At 49.5% G+C, this 19,395-nt stretch overlaps 1 protein-coding gene across 4 annotated transcripts in view; it reads right to left on the bottom strand.

Annotated features, from left to right (window-relative positions):
• The window catches only part of SLC66A2 (solute carrier family 66 member 2), a 63,692-nt gene extending 45,773 nt beyond the window's left edge, over positions 1-17,919 (bottom strand). For 3 of the 4 annotated variants that reach the window (XM_063076822.1, XM_063076820.1, XM_063076823.1), the window contains exons 1-3: positions 17,633-17,919; positions 11,339-11,472; positions 2,662-2,715 (exon numbers count right to left, since the gene is read on the bottom strand). In XM_063076822.1, coding sequence (XP_062932892.1) covers positions 2,662-2,715; positions 11,339-11,472; positions 17,633-17,835 — 391 coding nt within the window. In that variant the 5' untranslated portion in view covers positions 17,836-17,919. The remainder of the gene's footprint in view (positions 1-2,661; positions 2,716-11,338; positions 11,473-17,632) is intronic. The other variant, XM_063076824.1, reaches the window with a different exon arrangement.
• Between the last annotated feature and the right edge of the window lie 1,476 nt (positions 17,920-19,395).

The following is a 19,395-nucleotide window of genomic DNA, read 5'->3' on the forward strand; positions in this document are numbered from 1 at the left end:
GCCAGAAAGATTTTTTAAAAGACCTACTATATGTTGTCTATAGAAGATACATTTTAAATTTAAAGAGACAAAAAAGTTAAAAGTAAAAGAATAGAAAAAGATATACCATTCAAATAGCAACTGCAGGACATCTGCAACAGCTATACTAATATCAAAAACATTTGACTTTCAAACAAAAAATATTACTAGATATAAAGGGGAACATTTTATAATGATAAAAGTATCAATCTATCAGGAAGATATAACAAATATAAACATATATACATCTAATAACAGTGCTCCAAAATACATGAAGCAAAAACTGACAGAAGTGAAAAGAGAAAAGACAGTTGGAGACTTTGATATCCACTTTTAGTAATGGATGTAACAACTAGGCAGAACAATAAAAGAAGATGAACAACACTATAAACCACTCAGACCTAAGACAACCCTCTACTTCTACCCAACAGCAGCAGAATACATATTTGTCTCAAGTGCACATGGAATATTCTCCAGGATAGACAATATGCTAAGCCATAAAACAAACCTCCATTTAAAAGTACTGGAATGATGCAAAGTATGTTCTATGACTACAATGGAAATAAATTAGAAATCAATAACATAAAGAAATGTGGGGAATTCACAAATACGCAGAAGTTAAACAACATTCATAAATAACAAATGGGCCAAAGAAGAAATCTTTAAGGAAATTAGAAAATACTTTAACAAGAATGAAAATGAAAACGTAACATACCAAAACTTACAGGATGCAACTAAAGCACAGCTTAGAGGGAAATTATGGCTGTAAACACGTATATTAAAAAAGAAAGAAAAAAATATTAAATCAATAATCTAACCTTCCACCTTAAGAAATTAGAAAAAGAGAAAACTAAATGCAAAGCAAGCAGAAGGAAAGAAATAATAAATATTAGAGTGGAATTAAATAAACTAGAGAACAGAAAAACAATAAAGAAAATCAACAAAACCAAAACTTGGTTCTCTGAAAAGACCGATAAAATTGACAAACCTTTAGCCAGACAAAACAAAAGGGGAGGAACTCAAATTACTAAAGTCAGGAGTGAAAGAGGGACCATTACTAATGACCTTACAGAAATGAAAAGGATTATAAGGGAATACTACCAAAAACTGTAAGCCAACAAATTAAATAACTTAGATAAAATGGACAAATTCCAGTACAAACTTCCAAAACTGACTTAGGCAAAAATAGAAAATTTGAAAGGACTTATACTGAGAGATTGAATTAAGTCTTTGTTTGTTTGTTTTGTTTGGGGCTTTTTGGCCGCTGGCAAGTACAGGGATCGAACCCTAGACCTTGATGTTATCAGCACCACACTCTAACCAACCGAGCTAACCAGCCAGGCCTGAATCAGTATTTTAAAACTTCCCACAAAGAAAAGTCCAGGCCCAGATGGCTTTACTGGATAATTCTACAAAATACTTAAAGAGGAATTTATACCAATCTTCCACAAACTCATAAAAAAAAAAAGAAAAGAAAAGAAAAGGAGGGAACACTTCCCAACTTATAAGGCCAGTATTATCTTACTACTAAAACCAGACAAAGTCATCATGAAGAAAGTAAACCATAGACCAATAACTCTTATGAATATAGACACAAAAATCCTCAACAAGCAAACAGAAATCAGCAACATATAAAAAATATACAGCATAATCAAATGGGATTTATCCCAAGAATGCAAGGTTGGTTCAACATACAAAAATCAATCAGTGTTAATAATACCAAAATAATAAAAGACAAAAATTACATGTTCATCTCAACAGACACAGAAAAGCTTTTGGCAAACTCCAACACTCTTTCATGATTAAAAACATCCAAGAAACTCAGAATAGAAAACTATGAAAACCCCGTAACTAATATCACACTTAATGGTGAAAGACCAAAAGCTTTTTCACTAAAATCAAGAACAAGACAAGCATATCTACTCTCACCACTTCTAGCCAGGGTAATTAGGTAAGAAAAAGAAATAAAAAGCAACCAGGTTGGAAAGAAAGAAGTAAAACTATCTCTATTTGCAGATAACATAATCAAATATTGAAAATCCTAAGGAATCTACTAAACAGCTATTAGAACTAATAAACAAGTTAGGCAAAGTTGCACAATAGAAGATCAATATGAAAAATCAATTTTATTTCTACAAAGTAGGAATGAACAATATAAGATGAAATTAAGAAAAATTCATTTACATGAAAAAGAATAAAAGACTTTGGAATGAATTTTAAAAAGTCCAAAACACATAATCTGAAATTTTCCTCTTTCCTCCCTCCCTCCCTCCAGCTTGAGTGTGCGTTCTCTCTCTCTCTCTCTCTCTGTCTCTCTCCCCTCTCTCTCTCTCTCTCTCTCTCTCTCTCTCTCTCTCTCTCTCTCTCTCTCTCTCTCTCTCTCTCTCTCTCTCTCTCTCTCTCTCACACACACACACACACACACACACACAGAAAATGGGCAGGGTTCTGAGAATTACTTCATGCTTCATTTTAGCAGAGCTATGGGTTGGTTAATCCGCTACAGACATGGCCACGCTTGGTAAAATGACTTACATGCACGGTCAAGAGGCAAGCACAGATAAAAGTAATGATAGAGGAAACAAAGCTGCAAAGGATAAAATGAAACAATGTTTCAGTGGCAGCCTCATGCGAGGTACATACCCAGATAGGACCGCCTGGGGGGGGCTTTGACTTCTTCATCCTTCCTATCAGCAGCTACATTTTAAAGAAGAGAGAAAGAAACAGAAAGGAAGAAAAGACAAAAACAGACTGGTTTTAACACTGGTGAACAACTGTTTCCCATCCCTTTTTGCATTTCTTTAAAAAAAAAAATTGGAACAGAAATACAAGATTTTGGTTTCTGTGCATTAAAAGATTCACTTTCTGAATTATTTTTCTCCAGACCTACCCTCGTCCAATACCGTAAGAAAGCGAATGGTGGTAAGAGGAGGAACTGTGGGGCCGGAAAGTAAAAAAGTCAGTCACCACATCTGAGGTCTGCTATGTTCATGGAAAGCGATACCATAGATCCTACTTCTCTTTTCTGTAGAAACTCATTTGCATGCAGGCTGTGGTTGCAATACACTCGTCCACGGTCAAAACTGTTCCAAAGGCTGTTTTCAGAGCACCCTCCACAAATGTTTGCTGTAAAAGCACAGTTAGCTCCACACGTGGACCTGACAAGCATACGGCATGCAAGGACATGGCATTTATACAGGCCTGGAGGGTGTCTCCTCTGCAACCCAGCACAGCTGCCAGGGCCCACACAGCACTCAAGTAGCAGGCTATGACTCCACTGCCCTACTGTGTGCTGCCCCAGGATGGCAGCCCAGAGGCCCTGGAAAACAGCCAGGGCACCACAGGCAGCTCGTGGAAGCCTTGTGGGTTTGGGGGTGGGAGGTGGTTGAAAAGAGACTCCAATGAGTGGCTTCAACGTGTCCAGGGATGAAACGTCATGAGTTGCCTGCCCCAGGCAATGCAGACTCCATGTTAAACTGGAAACTGCGGGAACAGCTGAAAACAAACACCAGATGGCCTCTGCACCTGGACTCGGTGCTGTTCTACTCAAAGGGCAGAGGTGACATTTCCACCAACTGTGACGGTTTTACAACCAGCAGCACCACACAAATCATAGGCTCTACCCCTCACCCACCTCCCTCCCCTGCCCCCTCCTGATCACTTGAGTTCTGGGGGATTCTGGATTTCCGCAGCCCTGCCCTTCTGTTCTTTGATTTGGACCAATTTTACAACTCACTGGCAACCCTTCTAAAGAACAACATCCATGGGGTTGGGGGAGGGGCACCCACCCAGGACAGTTCCTTTATCTGCTTGAGAACTCCAGCCACAAACATGCTGTCTCCCCGTCACCTCCAAGCACAGCAGGCAGGCATGCAGTGCAGGCATGGCTGGGGTGAAGGCCAGGAGTGTGAGGCCATGGTTGTGGGGTTATACTAGGCAGAGCGGTGTGCCTCTGGACTTTGCACTGGGCACAACTTCAAGCTGCCTGAGGTTTCCTGCCTGGAAAGTGAGACACTCAGATCTACGCATTAGAAGAACATGTCTGTACAGGGCAGACTGGAGGGGACAGAGTTCTGAAGGTGACAGACCAGGTAAAAATGGTCACAAGAGATTTCCACAAATCTGTGCTGAACACTTGCTCCAGGCACTGAGGCCCAACAATGGCCCAGCAACGTTTCCAAGCCTCTGTTTTCCTCAGAACCGCACACTCCCTATCAAGAGGTGGGGTCTGTGCCCCTCCCTTCATTATGGGTGGGCTTGTGACTGCTCTCGCCTGCTGTGTGATTTCCCAGATGGTCATAAAAAAGACAGCTTCTGCCTGGGCCTCGCTCTCGGTAAGCTCGTCCTGGGAACCCAGCTGCCATGTTGTGAGGAAGCCCAGGCCACACGGGGAGGTGCGAGCAGTCCAGCAGAGCCCAGTCCAGCAGAGCCCACTGGGGTCCCTGCCCACGCCGGCACCAGCCACGTGAGTGAGCAAGGAGTGAGCTGCAGGGTCCAGGCCAGCCAGAGCCTTCCCAGATGATGCCAAGAACAGCACAGACCAGCTGTCCTTGCCCAGCTCTGCCCAAACTACAGACTTGTGAGCAAAATAAATGCTGTCCTTCAAGTTCTAAGTGTTGGGGTAACTTGTGGAATGACCAGAGACTGGGACAAAAAATGAGTTTGGCAAAGATTCGGGCTGAGCCGGGGACAGCAGGGAGCATCACCCTGGATGGTGAGGTGAACAACAAACACATGCTGATCTGAGAGCTCCAGAGCTGCAGGCATGTGGAGAGGTTTGCACCAGCAAGACCACCTCGGTAAGGGTTAGGGGACACTGGCCTGGGGTCCAGGGAAGAGTGAGTCACAGTGGCAAAGCCCAAGAAGCCAATGCCAGAGTTGAGGCAGCACATAGGACAGGTGCACAAAGTCTCAGCGGACGTCCAAGGACGGCGATGCATCTCTTGAAAACACATGCGAAATAGCACATGACCCTCCCCACACAACACGTTTTTAGAGCTTTGCTGAGATGTAATGACATACCATAAAAACACCCCTTTCAAGAGTACAATTGAATGGCTTTAGTATATCCACAGAGTTGTGCAACCACCATCACTGTCTAATCTTAGAACATTTTCATCACCCCAGAAGAAGACTCCTACCCATCAGCAGTCGCCCCCTGCCCCCCTGCTGCCTCTTCAGCCAATTGGAACTCTGAGTGCTGAGAAATTCAACCACCTGACTCTGGGCCACAGGCAATTCTGTTTCTCAAATAACTCCTAAAAGTAATTTAAAAGGAAAAAATACATTAGAAAACAGTTAAATTTTTAAAAAGCAAAAATAAATTTAAATTAAAACAGTGTTTGGGAAACCCACAAAGCAGAACTATCCTAGTGGACACACAGTGGCCTGGGCCTCATCCCCAGCGAGGCATGCCCTCAGGATGTGCGATCTGGCACATGAACCCCATCCCAACAACAACCTTGTTCAGTAACTATGCTGCTGGTACTGCTGTGAGCATGTGGCCCAGGCCCACGTGCAACAATGTCATATCCTGTCACTCTCGGGAGGCTCAAGAAACGGGCTTGGGATGTGGTGGAGGTGATCGGAGCTGAAACTGCAGAGGCTCAGTCAGGCCCCACAGCTTGAAGGTCAGCTGGAAGCCCCGCTAGGCACTCATGGAGTGTTTTACTTCGCCACAAATCTCCCTCACGCCATGAGCTGAAAAGCCAAAAAACAAACAATCGCCACTCCAACCACAAGAATGTGGTCTCCAAATACCATGTCCCAGATACCAGAGCTCCTTGGAGAAGTAACCCAGTCTGGGTCTAAGGCAGGAAACATGGACGTGAAGGCAGCACCTGGTTATGCCACTCTCAGGGAAGGGATCCAAGAAACCCCTCAGGCTGAGTCAGACGGGCTTCCGCAGCCAGAGAGGGAATAACTGGAGCTTTAGCAAGTATGATAACAGCAACCAAATAAAACACACCAAATATGTTTAAATCCATACATTCAGAATAATGCAAAAAATGAATGTGGTCATCATTGCAAGATGCCAGGGAATCAATTTTGAAAACTGGTAAACAAAGAAAAAACCTGCTACCTTCCTTTCCTTTATAAATTATATCACTGGACAGCTGAGTAATGGATAAGGGGGGTTTTCTCTTTGCAGAGGCACTCGGCTAACAGATGCACACATACTCTGCAGCCCCTGAAGGGTTAACAGATCCAGGCTCCCACAGCTGCCAACAGCCAGAGACGGCCTGACAGCTGCCTCCTGTGGAGGAACAGACAGTCTGGCAAGAGCCAAAAAGAACCAAACCTGAACCTATCAGGCCTCTGGACCCAATCACCTTTTTAAAAAGTTCTTTTACAGGATATGCCAAGGACAGAAGGACAGGATGAGTCCTGACTGGGCTACCCCTGCAGCAGGACTTCCCAAACCCAACCCGCAGGAGAATCACTCAGGATCTTGTCATAACACAAACCCTGGCTCAGCAGCTTGCTCAGCCCGAGAGCCTGCGTTTCCAGCATGCCTGGGTACTACCGCAGCTGCTGGTCACAGACCCCATGCAGTAGTCTGCAAGCACCACAGCATATCCACCGGCTCAACAGCAGGTAAACTCAAGGAGAAGCAGAGGAGGAGCCTACATAAGACTTAGTTTTTTTAAAAAAGAAGAAAACTTAAAAGACCTATCAACCAAAAATAACTAACTAACTAAAGACGTTTCAATTGTCATAGTGTGTGGCCTGTACCTGGATCCTGATTCAAGGAAACAAAGTAGCCAAAAAATTAGAAAATGTATGAGACAACTGGAAATTAACACACAAATCAGGTATTTGATAATAAGAAATTTTTAATTTTTTATGGGAGACAATGGTATTGTGGTTATTTGTTTTTAAGTCCTTATCTTTTAGAGATACATTTTGAACTATATACAAATAGAATTATGTCTAGGATTTGCTTCAAATAGTGCAAGAAGAGGACATGAATGGTGTACATGGGTACTTCAAAAAGTTCATGGAAAAAAGGAAATAAAAGAGAATACAAATCTCTCCATGAACTTTACAAAGTACCTTCACACGGGCAAGTGTTGGAGGTGGACATGTTTACACGGGCTGCAATATACTGCTCTCCCTACTTTTGTAAATGTTTGAAATTCTCCATGATGAAAAATGAAAGGTAAAAAGAAAAAGCCCAGCACACATGAGACAGACATGCACTCACTCCGCAGCCATCCCACCCGCACCCACCCAGCTGCTCCTCGGAGGCTGGGCCCGCAGTGCTGGTGGGGCGCCTCACCTCTCCCCGGGGATCTGGTGCACGAGAGGCCCCAGCCCCCGGCCCTGCCTCCACATGAGCAGGGGCCTGGGAAAACACCTCAGCTTCAGTGGAATGAGTTGTTTTTCTTTTTAGGTTTGATCCTAATTTTTTAACTTATGCCAATTTTGTGACAGAGACTGACTGTAAAACAGAAAACACTTGGAAAGTGTACAAAAATGTTCAAAGTAGTCACCTCTGGAGGGGGGACAGAAAGCTATTTTCCTTCATATTCCTCTATCTTCCCCAAAAAGTCTGCAATGGGCATGCACAGATCTTTAAAACAAATTACATATTTGATTTTTTAAATAACCCGCTCTTTCTTCTTTAATACTATTTATTTATTGTCTTTAATCTTAACTTTCAAATTGAGTTGGTGACCCTCAAAATTAAAAATCCCTACAAAAGGTAGCAGGAAAACATTTAAGCTTCTAATTTTTTAGGCCGTCTGACTATCCTCTGAGAACACTAAAATACAGCTATTCAAGTTTCTTCACAAACTAATTTTACATTAATAGTCAGTTTGCTAGGAAGTGTACCTCCTGAGGCCCGTGGTGCTGCCTTGGGGGTAAGGCTTGAGGGCCTGTTTGGAGCTGACAACCTTCTTTGGGAAGTGGAGCCACTCACAGGGAAACAAAACCACCACTGTCCTGGCTCAGGGGCCACGCTGCAGCGTGCGTGATGAGAGCAAATGAACATTTCATCAAAGCCTCCCTTAGGAATGTGCTGAGGCCTATGGCCCATGCACAAAGTGGACATAAAATATGTAAATATGCAGATTTGAACTGAATTCAAATGTTAAAAGCACTGAAAATGTGAATCTCAAGAATTCTCAGACACACGCAACTATGCCCCCACTAAACGGAGTTTGGGAGGGGAGCAGGAACGGGGCACCCAGGCTGATCCACCAGGACTCCAGCCATTGCCCTGAAGTTGCAGCTCCAGCAAGGGCACCCGAGAGACCAGAGCACAGGAGCCACAGCACACAGAAGCCCCTCTTGCACTATTAGAAGCAAATCCCGCCTGCATGCCCAAGGAACAGCAGCCTCCAGGTCACCGGCTTCCCAACCACTCCAGACCTGAAGGAAGAGGGGTGTGTCGGCTTTCTACTGGTGCCAAAACAAGTTACCACAAAGGAGGTGGTCTACACAACACACACTTTGCACCTTACAGTTCTGGAGGCCAGAGGTCCAACATGGGTATCACCGGACTAAGATCAAGGCTGTTTCCTGCTCATTCGAGTCGCTGACAGAACCCAGTTCCTTGTGGCTATAGGACTGAGGTCCCAAGTCCTCACTGGCTGTAAGACGTTAGCATTCCCAGCTTCCAGAGGCCACAGTACTTTCTGGCTTGTGGACCCTTCCCCATCCTCAAAGCCAGCAAAAGAGCTGAGTCCTTCTCACGTCAAATCTCCCTGACTGACTCTTCTGCTTTCCTTGTCCACTGTCAAGGACCCTTGTGATTAGATAATCCAGGACATTCTCCCCATCTCAGAGGCAGACTACTCTTAGCCACATCTGCAGAGCCCCTTGGCCATGTGAAGTGACATACTGCAGGTTCCCAGGATCAGGACATGGACGTCTTGAGGGCCATTATTCTGCCCACCACAGAGGGTGCACTTGTTAAAAATTCAGATTCCAAGGGCCGACCCATGGCTCACTCAGGAGACTGTGGTGCTGCCAACACCAAAGCCACAGGTTCAGATCCTATATAGGGATGGCCGGTTAGCTCACTGGCTGAGCCTGGTGCTGATCCTCTTACCGGTTGTCATTATAAAAAATAAAAAATAAAAAACCAGATTCCAGCCCTAACTCTGGAAATTGGGTTTCACTACTTTAGCTCAACCCTAGTTTGCCAGAGTAGAAATACTCCTTTGCAACATTAGGAACCCACTTCCCCACTCACTTCCTTATCTGGGATGCTCCTTGGATGAGATGCTCACCTGCACCTCCTGTATTTCAGCGGTGTTGGATAAATGTTAAACTCTCAGTCTGCTGCAGGGCCTAAAGTCTCACAAACTGATGGATTTTGGATGTGACTGGGGCCATTGTGCACACAATAAGCACAAAATAGCCACCACCTTGTCTTCCACTCCAGCACCAAACCCCTCCCCCTTTCCCTTTATGAGGAGCCTCCTGACTTAAACAGAAACCCTTTTGCTTCCGCAAGGGTCGAGTTCTCCACCCTGGTCATGTAGTTTCCATATTAGCATACTGCCCCTCCTTGATGGTATCAGCCAACCCTTGGTGCCCTATATAAGCTCTACCACCCTCACACCTGGTGCTATCCTCCATTTTGAGGACAGCCACGGGCCACCCACTTTAGGTGCAACCTGGCAGATTCTTTTCCTTTTAATAAAGCTTGATCGGTACCCGGTGTCTCGGCTCACTTTCACAAACCTGCTGTGTCTGGCACCTCACATCATTCCTACCATCGGATCCCACACACACACTATTCAAACAAGGTCACAGACCCTGGTCTCAGGCTTACAGCCTGAGGGCAACAGAAACACCTAGCAGTTCATTTCGTGTCTCAGGCACAAACTCTCCTATCTCAGCCTTCATCCTTCCCACGGTGAGAACATTACTGAGGGATAACCCCATTCTGCAGCCACTATGACACCCTGTTCCAAGCTACAGGCTCTGCTCAGAGGGGCCTGGGGCCTGCCCTGTGAAGCTCCTGCCCTGTGGAGGCACAGAGGAAGGCAGGAGCCATGCAGGAAGCAAGTCCACATTAACCAGGCAGAAACGTAAAGCCCTGGCTCCTTACCCAGCACCGCCTCCTGACAGGTTTAAAAAACCCTGCTTTCTAGGCAAGATCAGGATGTAACCAGCACCATTGGCAGTGTAATCTGAAACCCAAATCATGACAGGAAGGAAGAGAACAGACACTCAAATAGGAGAAACAGCATTAACAGGGGAGAGAGAGAACAAAACATACCGGAAAACAGACATTGAGGTCACCCTCATGGTTAAAAGGACACTAAGCAGTCCAGGCTACTCTTCAGGGGTAGAGGTTGACCTACTTTCTACAAAAACTGAAATTAGCACATGTTCATCTCACTCTCAAAACAGAAGTGCACAGAAAGAAAGAAGGAAGGAACAAAAATATAGGGGCAGCAAATCCCTGGCAAGATCTCAAGTCTGGAGCAGACCCAAAACTAAACAAACTCTGGGGAAAATGCTTCTCTAAGCGACAGCTGAGATAAAAACACACACACAATCTCAGACAAAACCAAAGTGAAAGCTATCTCAGATTTAGCAATGAGTAAAAAAACTAAGGGAGTCTTTAATCCTCCTGCACAGCAGAAGCCACCAGCCTGTATTTTGAAACTCTGAATGTCAAATCGGAAGGAACTTTTGCAAAGGAGAAGGCAAAAACAGGAAGAAATATTTTCTATTTTCTGAGCTGCCAAAAGGCCAGGAGTGGTGTGTGCTAAGTGTGTGCTGAGTGTGCACTAAGCATGTAATTGATCCCTCCCAGGTTACAACCATGCAGAGCATGCAGCCCCTGAGTGTGAACTCCAGGTAACGCCACCACCCAACGCCCCAAAGCATGACCGTGGATGGACATTTAACAAGGCAAGAGATCAATTAACACAACCCGTGGATAATGGTAAAACTGAAAGAGTAAGTGTCACGGACAAGCCACACACAGAGTCAGAGACAAAACTGCCTTCTTGGGCTCTGTCTTTCTGGGACCTGGTGGAGCCAGGACACAGAAAAACATCTCCTGTTCTGATGCAGGATCACAGCCAGGAGGAACACACGAAGACCAGTTAATACCGTGACCAGATTCCAGTGAAGAAACTATTATCCTGAAGTGTTTCACTTACAAAATGGTTAATTAAAGTTATTTAACATACTGAAAATACTGTCAATTACAGACTTCAGCACCATTTGGTGAAACGAAAGCTGCTTAGATAACATAAAGTGGCTTTTATTTCACCAAAGGAACAAAAGACAAGTCTTGTTTGTTGACTTAGCAGGACTTTATTTCCAAAAGCTCTCAAACACCAACCTGCAAAGGAGCGGCGCCTCACGTGCAGTTCATTCACCACGCGGAGTTCAGTGCAGAGCTTCAACATCAGCAGCATGGTCAGAATCATAACTATGCTCTGCCACAGGAGAGGAGACTCAAAATGCCTCCCAAACCTGGGGAGGAAAAGAAGCCACCACGTCAGGAGGGGTGTGGATGCCAGCCCCTCCCTGCACACCCAGGTCCTGAGTAGCATCTGGGAAAGCTGCCTCTGGAAGGTGACATCCATCCTGCCGCAGCACTGCCTAACCCTGGACCCCAGCACCACGTGTGGGGCTTTTCCAAAAGCCACATCCTCCCCTCCCGGGGCATCACTGTCCTCCACCCAGGGCCCAGGTACCATCCCACAGCACAGCCAGATGTCTGAGGCCCTCCCTGCAGAGGCCCTCCCTGCAGAGGCCCTCCCTGCAGAGGCCCTCCCTGCAGAGGCCCTCCCTGCAGAGGTCCCTACCGCCACCAGGAAAGCAGCCCAGTTTCAAGCCCACAGCAGCCTGCTTCCTGCCTGGGCAAGGCGGGGTCTCCTGACCAGAGCAGCCCAAAGTGCCAGCAGGACTGCAGGGGGCCTGGCACCAAGTTTCTACCCATCCCCCACCACAGAAGAAGAGAAGGCAGGTGAGGGAATGGCCCCCCATCCCCAACCTAAGGCCTCTGACCCAGGCCTCTCTCCCCATTACCCCCACCCCAGGTCTCTCCCCTACCCCAACCCTCACCCAGGCCTCTCTTCCTACCAATCTCCACTCTGTCCCAGCCACAAACTCCCAGGCCTTCTTGATGATTTTTTTTTTTTTCTTTTTAACCAGCATTGAGCATCTCATCAATTCAGCCATAAGCCTTGGGGGGGGCGGGGCAGAACCCAGAACCACATCCAGTGACTGACACGACCTGGGCCTTCAACCTCAGCCACCAGAACCACCGTGGTGCTGTGGCATGCAGACCTGCAGAGTCACCATCTCCAAGGCTAAGCCTGGCACGTAATTCCACAAAAGCCCCAATCCTAATCCTAATCTAACTGTTCTAGAGGAGGAATCCCAGCTAGAATTGGCCTGCAGAGTTTGTGTGACCTGAAGGGTATTTCCAAAACTTGAATTGGTGGTCAACCCATCAAAGCCAGGAGACCTATGTCTCCAACTGCCTTTCTCTTGAGGCCAGGCTCCCATGACAGTCACCTCTGTAGGCCACCTTAGGGGTGAGGATCTCTTAAGAGCAGTTCCTGAAGCTCCTAACTGCTGCCGGGCAGGAGTGTGCCCCCCATCAACACAGAGCAGGATCAGAACTCACTGGGACAAACGTACCCCGAGGTCTCACTGATTGGAAGCTAGCACAGTCTGCCTGTGAGACACCATCCCACCAGACTGTTGAAGCTGGCTACTGTGAGAAGGAACTGAGCCAAAATCACTCAAGAAATTAAAACACAAAAAGCATTTCACAGGACTCAGTGGTGATGCTTGTTACCAGCAATTCATAAATGACAAAATTGGACACAGCCTGGTCTCCCAGTTCACAGAGAGCATGTCTTTGAAAGGTGTGACTATGTGATAAGGAAAAATGTCCCATAAACGTAGAGAACTAACCCTCAGGTTCAACCCAGTGCCACAAGCCAACTTCCTCAAGCCAGTGTTCATGAGCACAATTCCCTGGCAAGGTGAATTCTATCAGCTCGACTGCCTCTCAGGGAACTCTGAATGTTTGCTGGACAGCAGGAACTGCACCCTCTGATGGGACATGCCCTGGACAGGAGTGCCCACCTGGGGTAGCTGCCCACAGGTGAGAAGGAGCAGGGCAGGTTGCAGGTGGAGGCTCCCAAGGCAACCAGAAAAAAAGTCACAGATGTTCTCCTCGGGGGGCAGGGAGCCAAGATGGAACCGTCTCCTGAGGCCAAGGCCCACGTCTTCTGGGAGCTGTGAACCCAGCAGAGGTCACAGGAGCTGAGCACGCCGACGAGCAGGGAAGGACAGGAAGGCAGAGAGAAGAGCAGTCCAGGCCCAGGGTGGACGGAGGGGCCAGGGCACAGACAGGCAGACACCCTCAGTAACGGCCGCAAGATTCTTCCTGCGTCCCCAGGAGACATCACCCTGAGTCACCCCGGATCCTGCTGTCTCCTAAGAGCCCCTCCCCATGGAGCCTCTGGGAAACACACCAGGTGAGGGGCTAAGAAGTGGTCAGAGCAAGAAAAGATTAATGAACCCAGCCCTGGGTCCGGGGAATGTGCGACCAAAAAGAGGCAGCTGTGACACAGGGTTTTCTAGGCCAGTAGCTCAGGCCAGGGACGTGGTGGGCTCATATGCTCTACCCTCAGCCCTGCTATGGTCACCACCACCCACCAACTCGTGCCTGAGGCTGCTGGAGGACACAGAACCAAGCTTACAGTCACTTCCAGGAACTGTTCTCCACGCTACCTGCTGGCCTCTGGTGCTGGTCAACTCATCCATGACAGAAGGTCAGGGGAGAGCAAAGGCCCCAAGGCAGGCATTGCAATATAGTAAGTTACTCTGTCAAGAGCTCAACAGCTAATCTTCACGCCAAGCTCATTTCTGGTTATCAGGCTGAATGTGAGCAACTTTGGCCATTATGTGTGAAAGGCTACCTCCATTTTTAAATCTTCATCAGAAACAGTAAGTAACCAGAAAAACTATGCAGGGGGGAAAAAAATCAAGGTTTGAGCCTCCCCTTATACTACAGACCAAAAATTAAATCTAGATGAACTCAGTAAGTGCAGTAAAGAATGAGACCATTTGAAACAAAGTGAGATTCGATCTTTGTACCCGTCAGCTGCCAAAAAGAAAGACAAAGTGAGTGGGGCAGAGGTGAAAATTTAACTGATTTTAGAATACAGACAGATTAAATAAGACACAAATTTTTAAAAGCACAGCTTTCCACAAAAGATATACAAGGCACAAAATAAATACGAAACAAAGTTCAACATCATTAGTAATTTTTAAAAGCTAATTAAAATAGAAAGATGCCATTTTTTTACTTATCAAATCAGTTTACCTTTTTCTTCCTCTAACAATAACAGTCTGTGCTGGCAAAGACATCACAGGAGCACTTTCCTCCTGCCCCTGAGAATCTGGGTTCACACAATCTCCTCTAATGGCAAGTGCCAGTGTGGGAGCCTGCTGCTCAGAGAAGCACTCAGATGCCCCTTCCAATATGCCTTCTCTGTGGTGACAGCACATCTATGCCTGCCCATAGGAGAGACACACTGTAGAGGGTGGTTCCAGCAGAACAGAAAAACTCAGGTGGAAGCGAAGTTGCGAATCTACTCCCCCTGCAACACTGAAGCTATTGCCCTGAGTAGCAAAATGTTACTATCTCCCAGATACGGTGTTTCCATTCTCACATCTAAGAGGCTCTCAGCAATGGCAGGGAGGCGGTGCCGCCAGGCCTGTGGCTAGGTTGTGGTGGGGTTTGAGAGCCACGAGGCTACAGTGGAAGGCTCCGGACCCCGGGGCCCTCCAGCCCCTCGCCTCTTCTCCTCTACATAATCACAACCTGCAAACGTTAGCAAAGCAGCATCACTTAGCCCTAATCCTGGCTTCTAACACCACAAACGCCAAATCCTGTACATCAGCATTTCATAGAGTGTAGTCTGCTGAATGCTAGTTTACAAAATGATAATAAGAATGGCAAGAAGCAAAGGCATGAGAGTTACACATGCCTCAGAATTCCTGGGATGACAAGGTTAAACCAGCCCCTTCCTGCAGGGCTGCAGGGCCGCTTACATGCCAGGCACCCAAATCCCCAACAGGGGGCAGGATACTTCCCAGGGGATGGAGCCAGCTCTGGAAACATGGTGAAGATTCTAATTCCACCCACTGCCTAGGGTGGACCCAGTTCCAGTCTCACCTGGAGCCTGCCACACCCCAATGTCTGCACTCTTCCTCCTCCACCACCCTAACCCACCCACTGAGAGTGCGTGCATGTGAGGGCATGTATGTGCACATCTGTGCATGAGTGGGGTACAAATGCATGTGGAGGCGGTACATTCCATGTCTCACTTCTGCTAAAGCACAAATCCCACAGCCTCTGGCCCAGTGTCTGACACATGGGAAACCCTCAAAAACCTGCTAAAGAGGTTGCTAACCTATGAAGCCCAGAGAGGGACACCAGGAGTGGGGGCCCAAAGAGGTTCCACAGACAGAAATAAAAGGGGTCACTGCATCATCCTCGAGCAGCAGGATCTTGGGATGGGGTGGGCATAGAAGATGAAGTAGCTACAGGGCCTGGAGGGTGCCCCAGACTATCTGCTGGGTGGGCTTCGCTGTGTGAAGTGCAGGGAAGGCACATCCCCGGGCCAGAGAGACCCCAGAAGGGACCAGTGCCTTCTGCCTGCCCACCCTCCATCCCACAGTCTTCTGGGATGTGCTGGGGAGCTAGGGCCCTGTGTGTTCACACACTGGACAGGTCCAGATGTGGATTCTATGGAAGAGACCACAATGGACAAAGTCGAGGACCTCATGGAAGCACCTGTGCTGGAGCAGGAAGAGCTCAAGAGTGTCAACAGCCTCCACCCACTAGTGTCACGGAAACACCCTCTCCAAACACCTGTGTCAAATGCCAGTTAAGTCCAGAGGCAGCGAAGAGATGGCACCGGGAAACTGGCTTGATTCCTGACTTCTCCAAACCAGACACATTAGATATTTATTTTAGCAATTATGAACAATAAGTACACTGGGGGAGGAACCTTCAGGTGGAACTTTTTTCCCATATGGTAAAAATCCAAACTTAAGCAGTTCTCCTCCACATTTGGAGAAAATTTATTCCACAATCCTAAAGATAAGTAAAAGGGTGCTTCAAAAAGTTTGTGGAAAGATTCGTATTATCCTTCAATCCTATTTTTCCATGAACTTTTAAAAGTACTTTTGTACAATATCTCAACCTAAAAACATGAGCCTGGGCCATGCTAGGCGGCCTGCCTATGAGCATGCCCCTGTGGAAAGTAAACAACAGTACTGGACACAATTATATTTAGGGACCTGATTTGGATGAACCTTAGACTGACTTAAGGCCACAGTAGTGCACCTGGCCACTGTCCCACAGCAGCAGACAACCGCTACCCTCAGCCAAAGGGAAAGGAGGAGGAAGGACAAAGTCTTCAAAACAAGGTTTTTCTATTTTTGTTAAACAAAAATGCGTGTCCGCTGACCCTTCCCGTCAGAAGTAGCCTGGCCCACAGACAAACCTTGCAATGAGACTCCAGAAGTTTCCCAAAGTTGCTGCAGTGAGCAAACCACCCCATACCAAAGTCCAATTCTGGGAGCAGGAGGCCAACTCACAGCCCACCTTCCAAAAACCCCAGGCGGGGCAAAACGAACACACAAAAATCAACAGCTGCCTGAGACCAGGGCTGGGAGAGAGTGCAAAGGAGAAGAGAGTGCTCGGGGCTCGTGAACTCAGGGTGGAAACATTAGTCAAAATTCCTCAAACTGTACACTTAAAATGGGCGCATTTTATTTAATGTAAATCACACCTCAATAAGGCTGATTTAAAAACTAACTAGTAAGAGAGCAGAACGTGACCAAAAAGTCAAAAGCAGAGCTCTGGCCGCCAGCCTCCTGGAGTCCTTCACCCGACACTGTTCCACCAGGACATCCTCATGAGAAGAACCGCGACCCCTTAACTGCATGGACAGCGGGGCCTTGGGATTATCCCGAGGAAAGGAAAATGTCAACTTCTGGCCTCAGAATGCAGCTGTGAGATCTCCTATCATTTCCTCTGAAATTCACTCTCCCAATTACAACTGGCTTCAACAACTGTTTAACTTCAACTTCCTTAGCAGAATGCAAATGATAGTAAGAGGAAGTGGGCCTGAGAAGAGGAAAACATAGTCCCTGCTTACGTATTTTCCAGAAAGTTTGACTATAAAAAAAACAAACCACACAACAGTGAGAAGGGCTGGCCGAGACGACCCCTCCCCACAGACAGCCCTGCGAGCCCACCACGTCCCTCTTACTGTCGCCTTCATTTCACGGTTTCCCCACCACACCCCTGTCGCTGGAAACGCAAACTCCCTGAGGGCAGGGACCCAGGCGTGGGAAGGTTCTGATGAATGTGACCCGGACGTTAAAGGAAGAGGCAGATCTGGAGATCATACTGAGAGTCTCTGCTCCAACCCCACATTTTTCCAGGGAAATAATCTCATCCTAAGAAGTCTGTGACTAGCCTGAGGCCACACAGCTGGCCCGGGGCAGACTGGGCGCCTGACCCACCCAAGAGCAAGGGATCGTCCGTGCCGCCAGCCCGGGGGCATCCCCAGGTGGGAAGCCTCCAACCTACCAGAAGAGTATCCGTAAGATATTGGCCACCAGAAGCACCAGACACACGTAGGTGGAGAAGCCGTCGGCGTTCTGCGCCCTCCGGATGTCCCTGTACTGCGGGATGTACGGCACCACCCCTCCGAAGACCAGGGCCCCGGCGGCGCCCCAGGACACCAGGCGCTGCAGCGGGACCAGGAGCCAGTCCGCGCCCGCCGCGTCCATCCCGGTCCCCCGCGCCGCGCTGTCCGGTGCCGTCCTCCGCCCCGGGGCCTAGCCGGGAGGAAGGAGGTCGAGACTCGAGCCCGGCCTGGCGGACGCTCGGCCCGGGCGCACCTGAGCCTGACCCGGGCCCAGCAGCGCCGGGGCGAGGCGGGGGCTGCCGGGCCGGGGCGGGGCTGCGCTCCGAGCGACACCGCCCGGGGTGTGGCTCCGGCGGGGCGGGGCGCACGACGGGGCTCGGCGGCACGGCCGGGGGCACCCACCACCAGTACGGGGCCGGCGACCGGCGTCCTCCGCCTCCCCGGGGCCGCTTCGCGCCGATCCCCGAGGAGGGGCGGACGGGCCGGCGCTGCCCTCGCGCCCCCGCGCGCCCCGTAACCGGCGCCCCTCACCCGCCGCTCCGCCCGCGCGCGCGCGCGCGCGGCTCCTCGGTTGGCCCGCGCAGGCAGCCCCGCCCACGGCGACGTCACGTCGGCCGGGCTCCGCCCACGGCGATGACGCGACAGCCGGGCTCCGCCCATGGAGACGACGCGACGGACGGGCTCCGCCTATGGAGGTGACGCGACGGACGGGCTCCGCCCACACGGCGGGAGGCGCCGCGGGGTCCGGGAGCGTGCCGGTGTGGGGACGGGCAGAGGCGCGGGACGGCGGGGGCGACGCGCTGGCTTCTCCTTCGCCCCGCACAAGTTACTCTCTGCCTGGCCGGGCCGCGCCTGCAGCCCAGGCGCCCGCTGGACCCGTTTCCCTCTGTCCTGGTGCGCGTGCGGCCGTGTAGACGCGGCGCGCAGCCACCGGGAGCGCAGGACGCGTGCTAGGGCGGCCGGAGCGGGGAGGGAGCGGGGCCCAGGCCTGAGCGCAGGGACCATAAGCTCCCGCGGGGACCTCGGGACCTCCTACGCGTTCGTGTCCCGCCGGATCCCGACCCCTGAGACGAGCGGCCCGAGTGTCCGGGGAGCTCGTCTCTGGGAGCGGACGGAGGCCGCAAGGAGCCGGGGCTGAGCACGTCTGCGTCTTTGCACGACGTCGGGCTTCCGTGAACAGAGACCACAGTGTCAGCCCCGGGCGACCCTGCTCCTGCCCGGCCCTCGGGGGTGACAGTGGCGCCACTGCGCCACGAGTTACTGGTGACACTATAGCCCTGCGGCTAAGCGGGGGAGGAGGCGGAGAGCAAGCGCCGGGTGACGCGCGGCCAAGGCGCACGGGGCGGTCGGCCTGGGCCACGCCCGTCTCGGCGGAGGGTCGGCGTCTTGCAAGGGAGTCTTGGTGCAAGGGTCTCCCGGGCAGCGACTCCGGCAGCGGATGCCACCGTGAGACGGCGAGAAGCGAAGCGGCGCTCGGCCAGGCAATCCGCATCCAACTAACTGAGCAAAGGTTGGGTTTTTATGCCCTTTACACAGCTCCTTTCCGCACCCCTGTCCGGCATAACTGCCTCTGTCGTGTTTCTTAGCTGAAGTGCTTGCATTTTACCTGCTCTATACACCGCCCCACACGAGTGTGGGTTCCAAGCCAGTACCCCAAGAGCAGCGGCAACCAAGAGGGGCCTTTTTCTGGTGGAAGCCCATT

This window comes from Cynocephalus volans, chromosome 13 (assembly GCF_027409185.1).
Source record: "Cynocephalus volans isolate mCynVol1 chromosome 13, mCynVol1.pri, whole genome shotgun sequence".
NCBI lineage: Eukaryota > Metazoa > Chordata > Mammalia > Dermoptera > Cynocephalidae > Cynocephalus > Cynocephalus volans.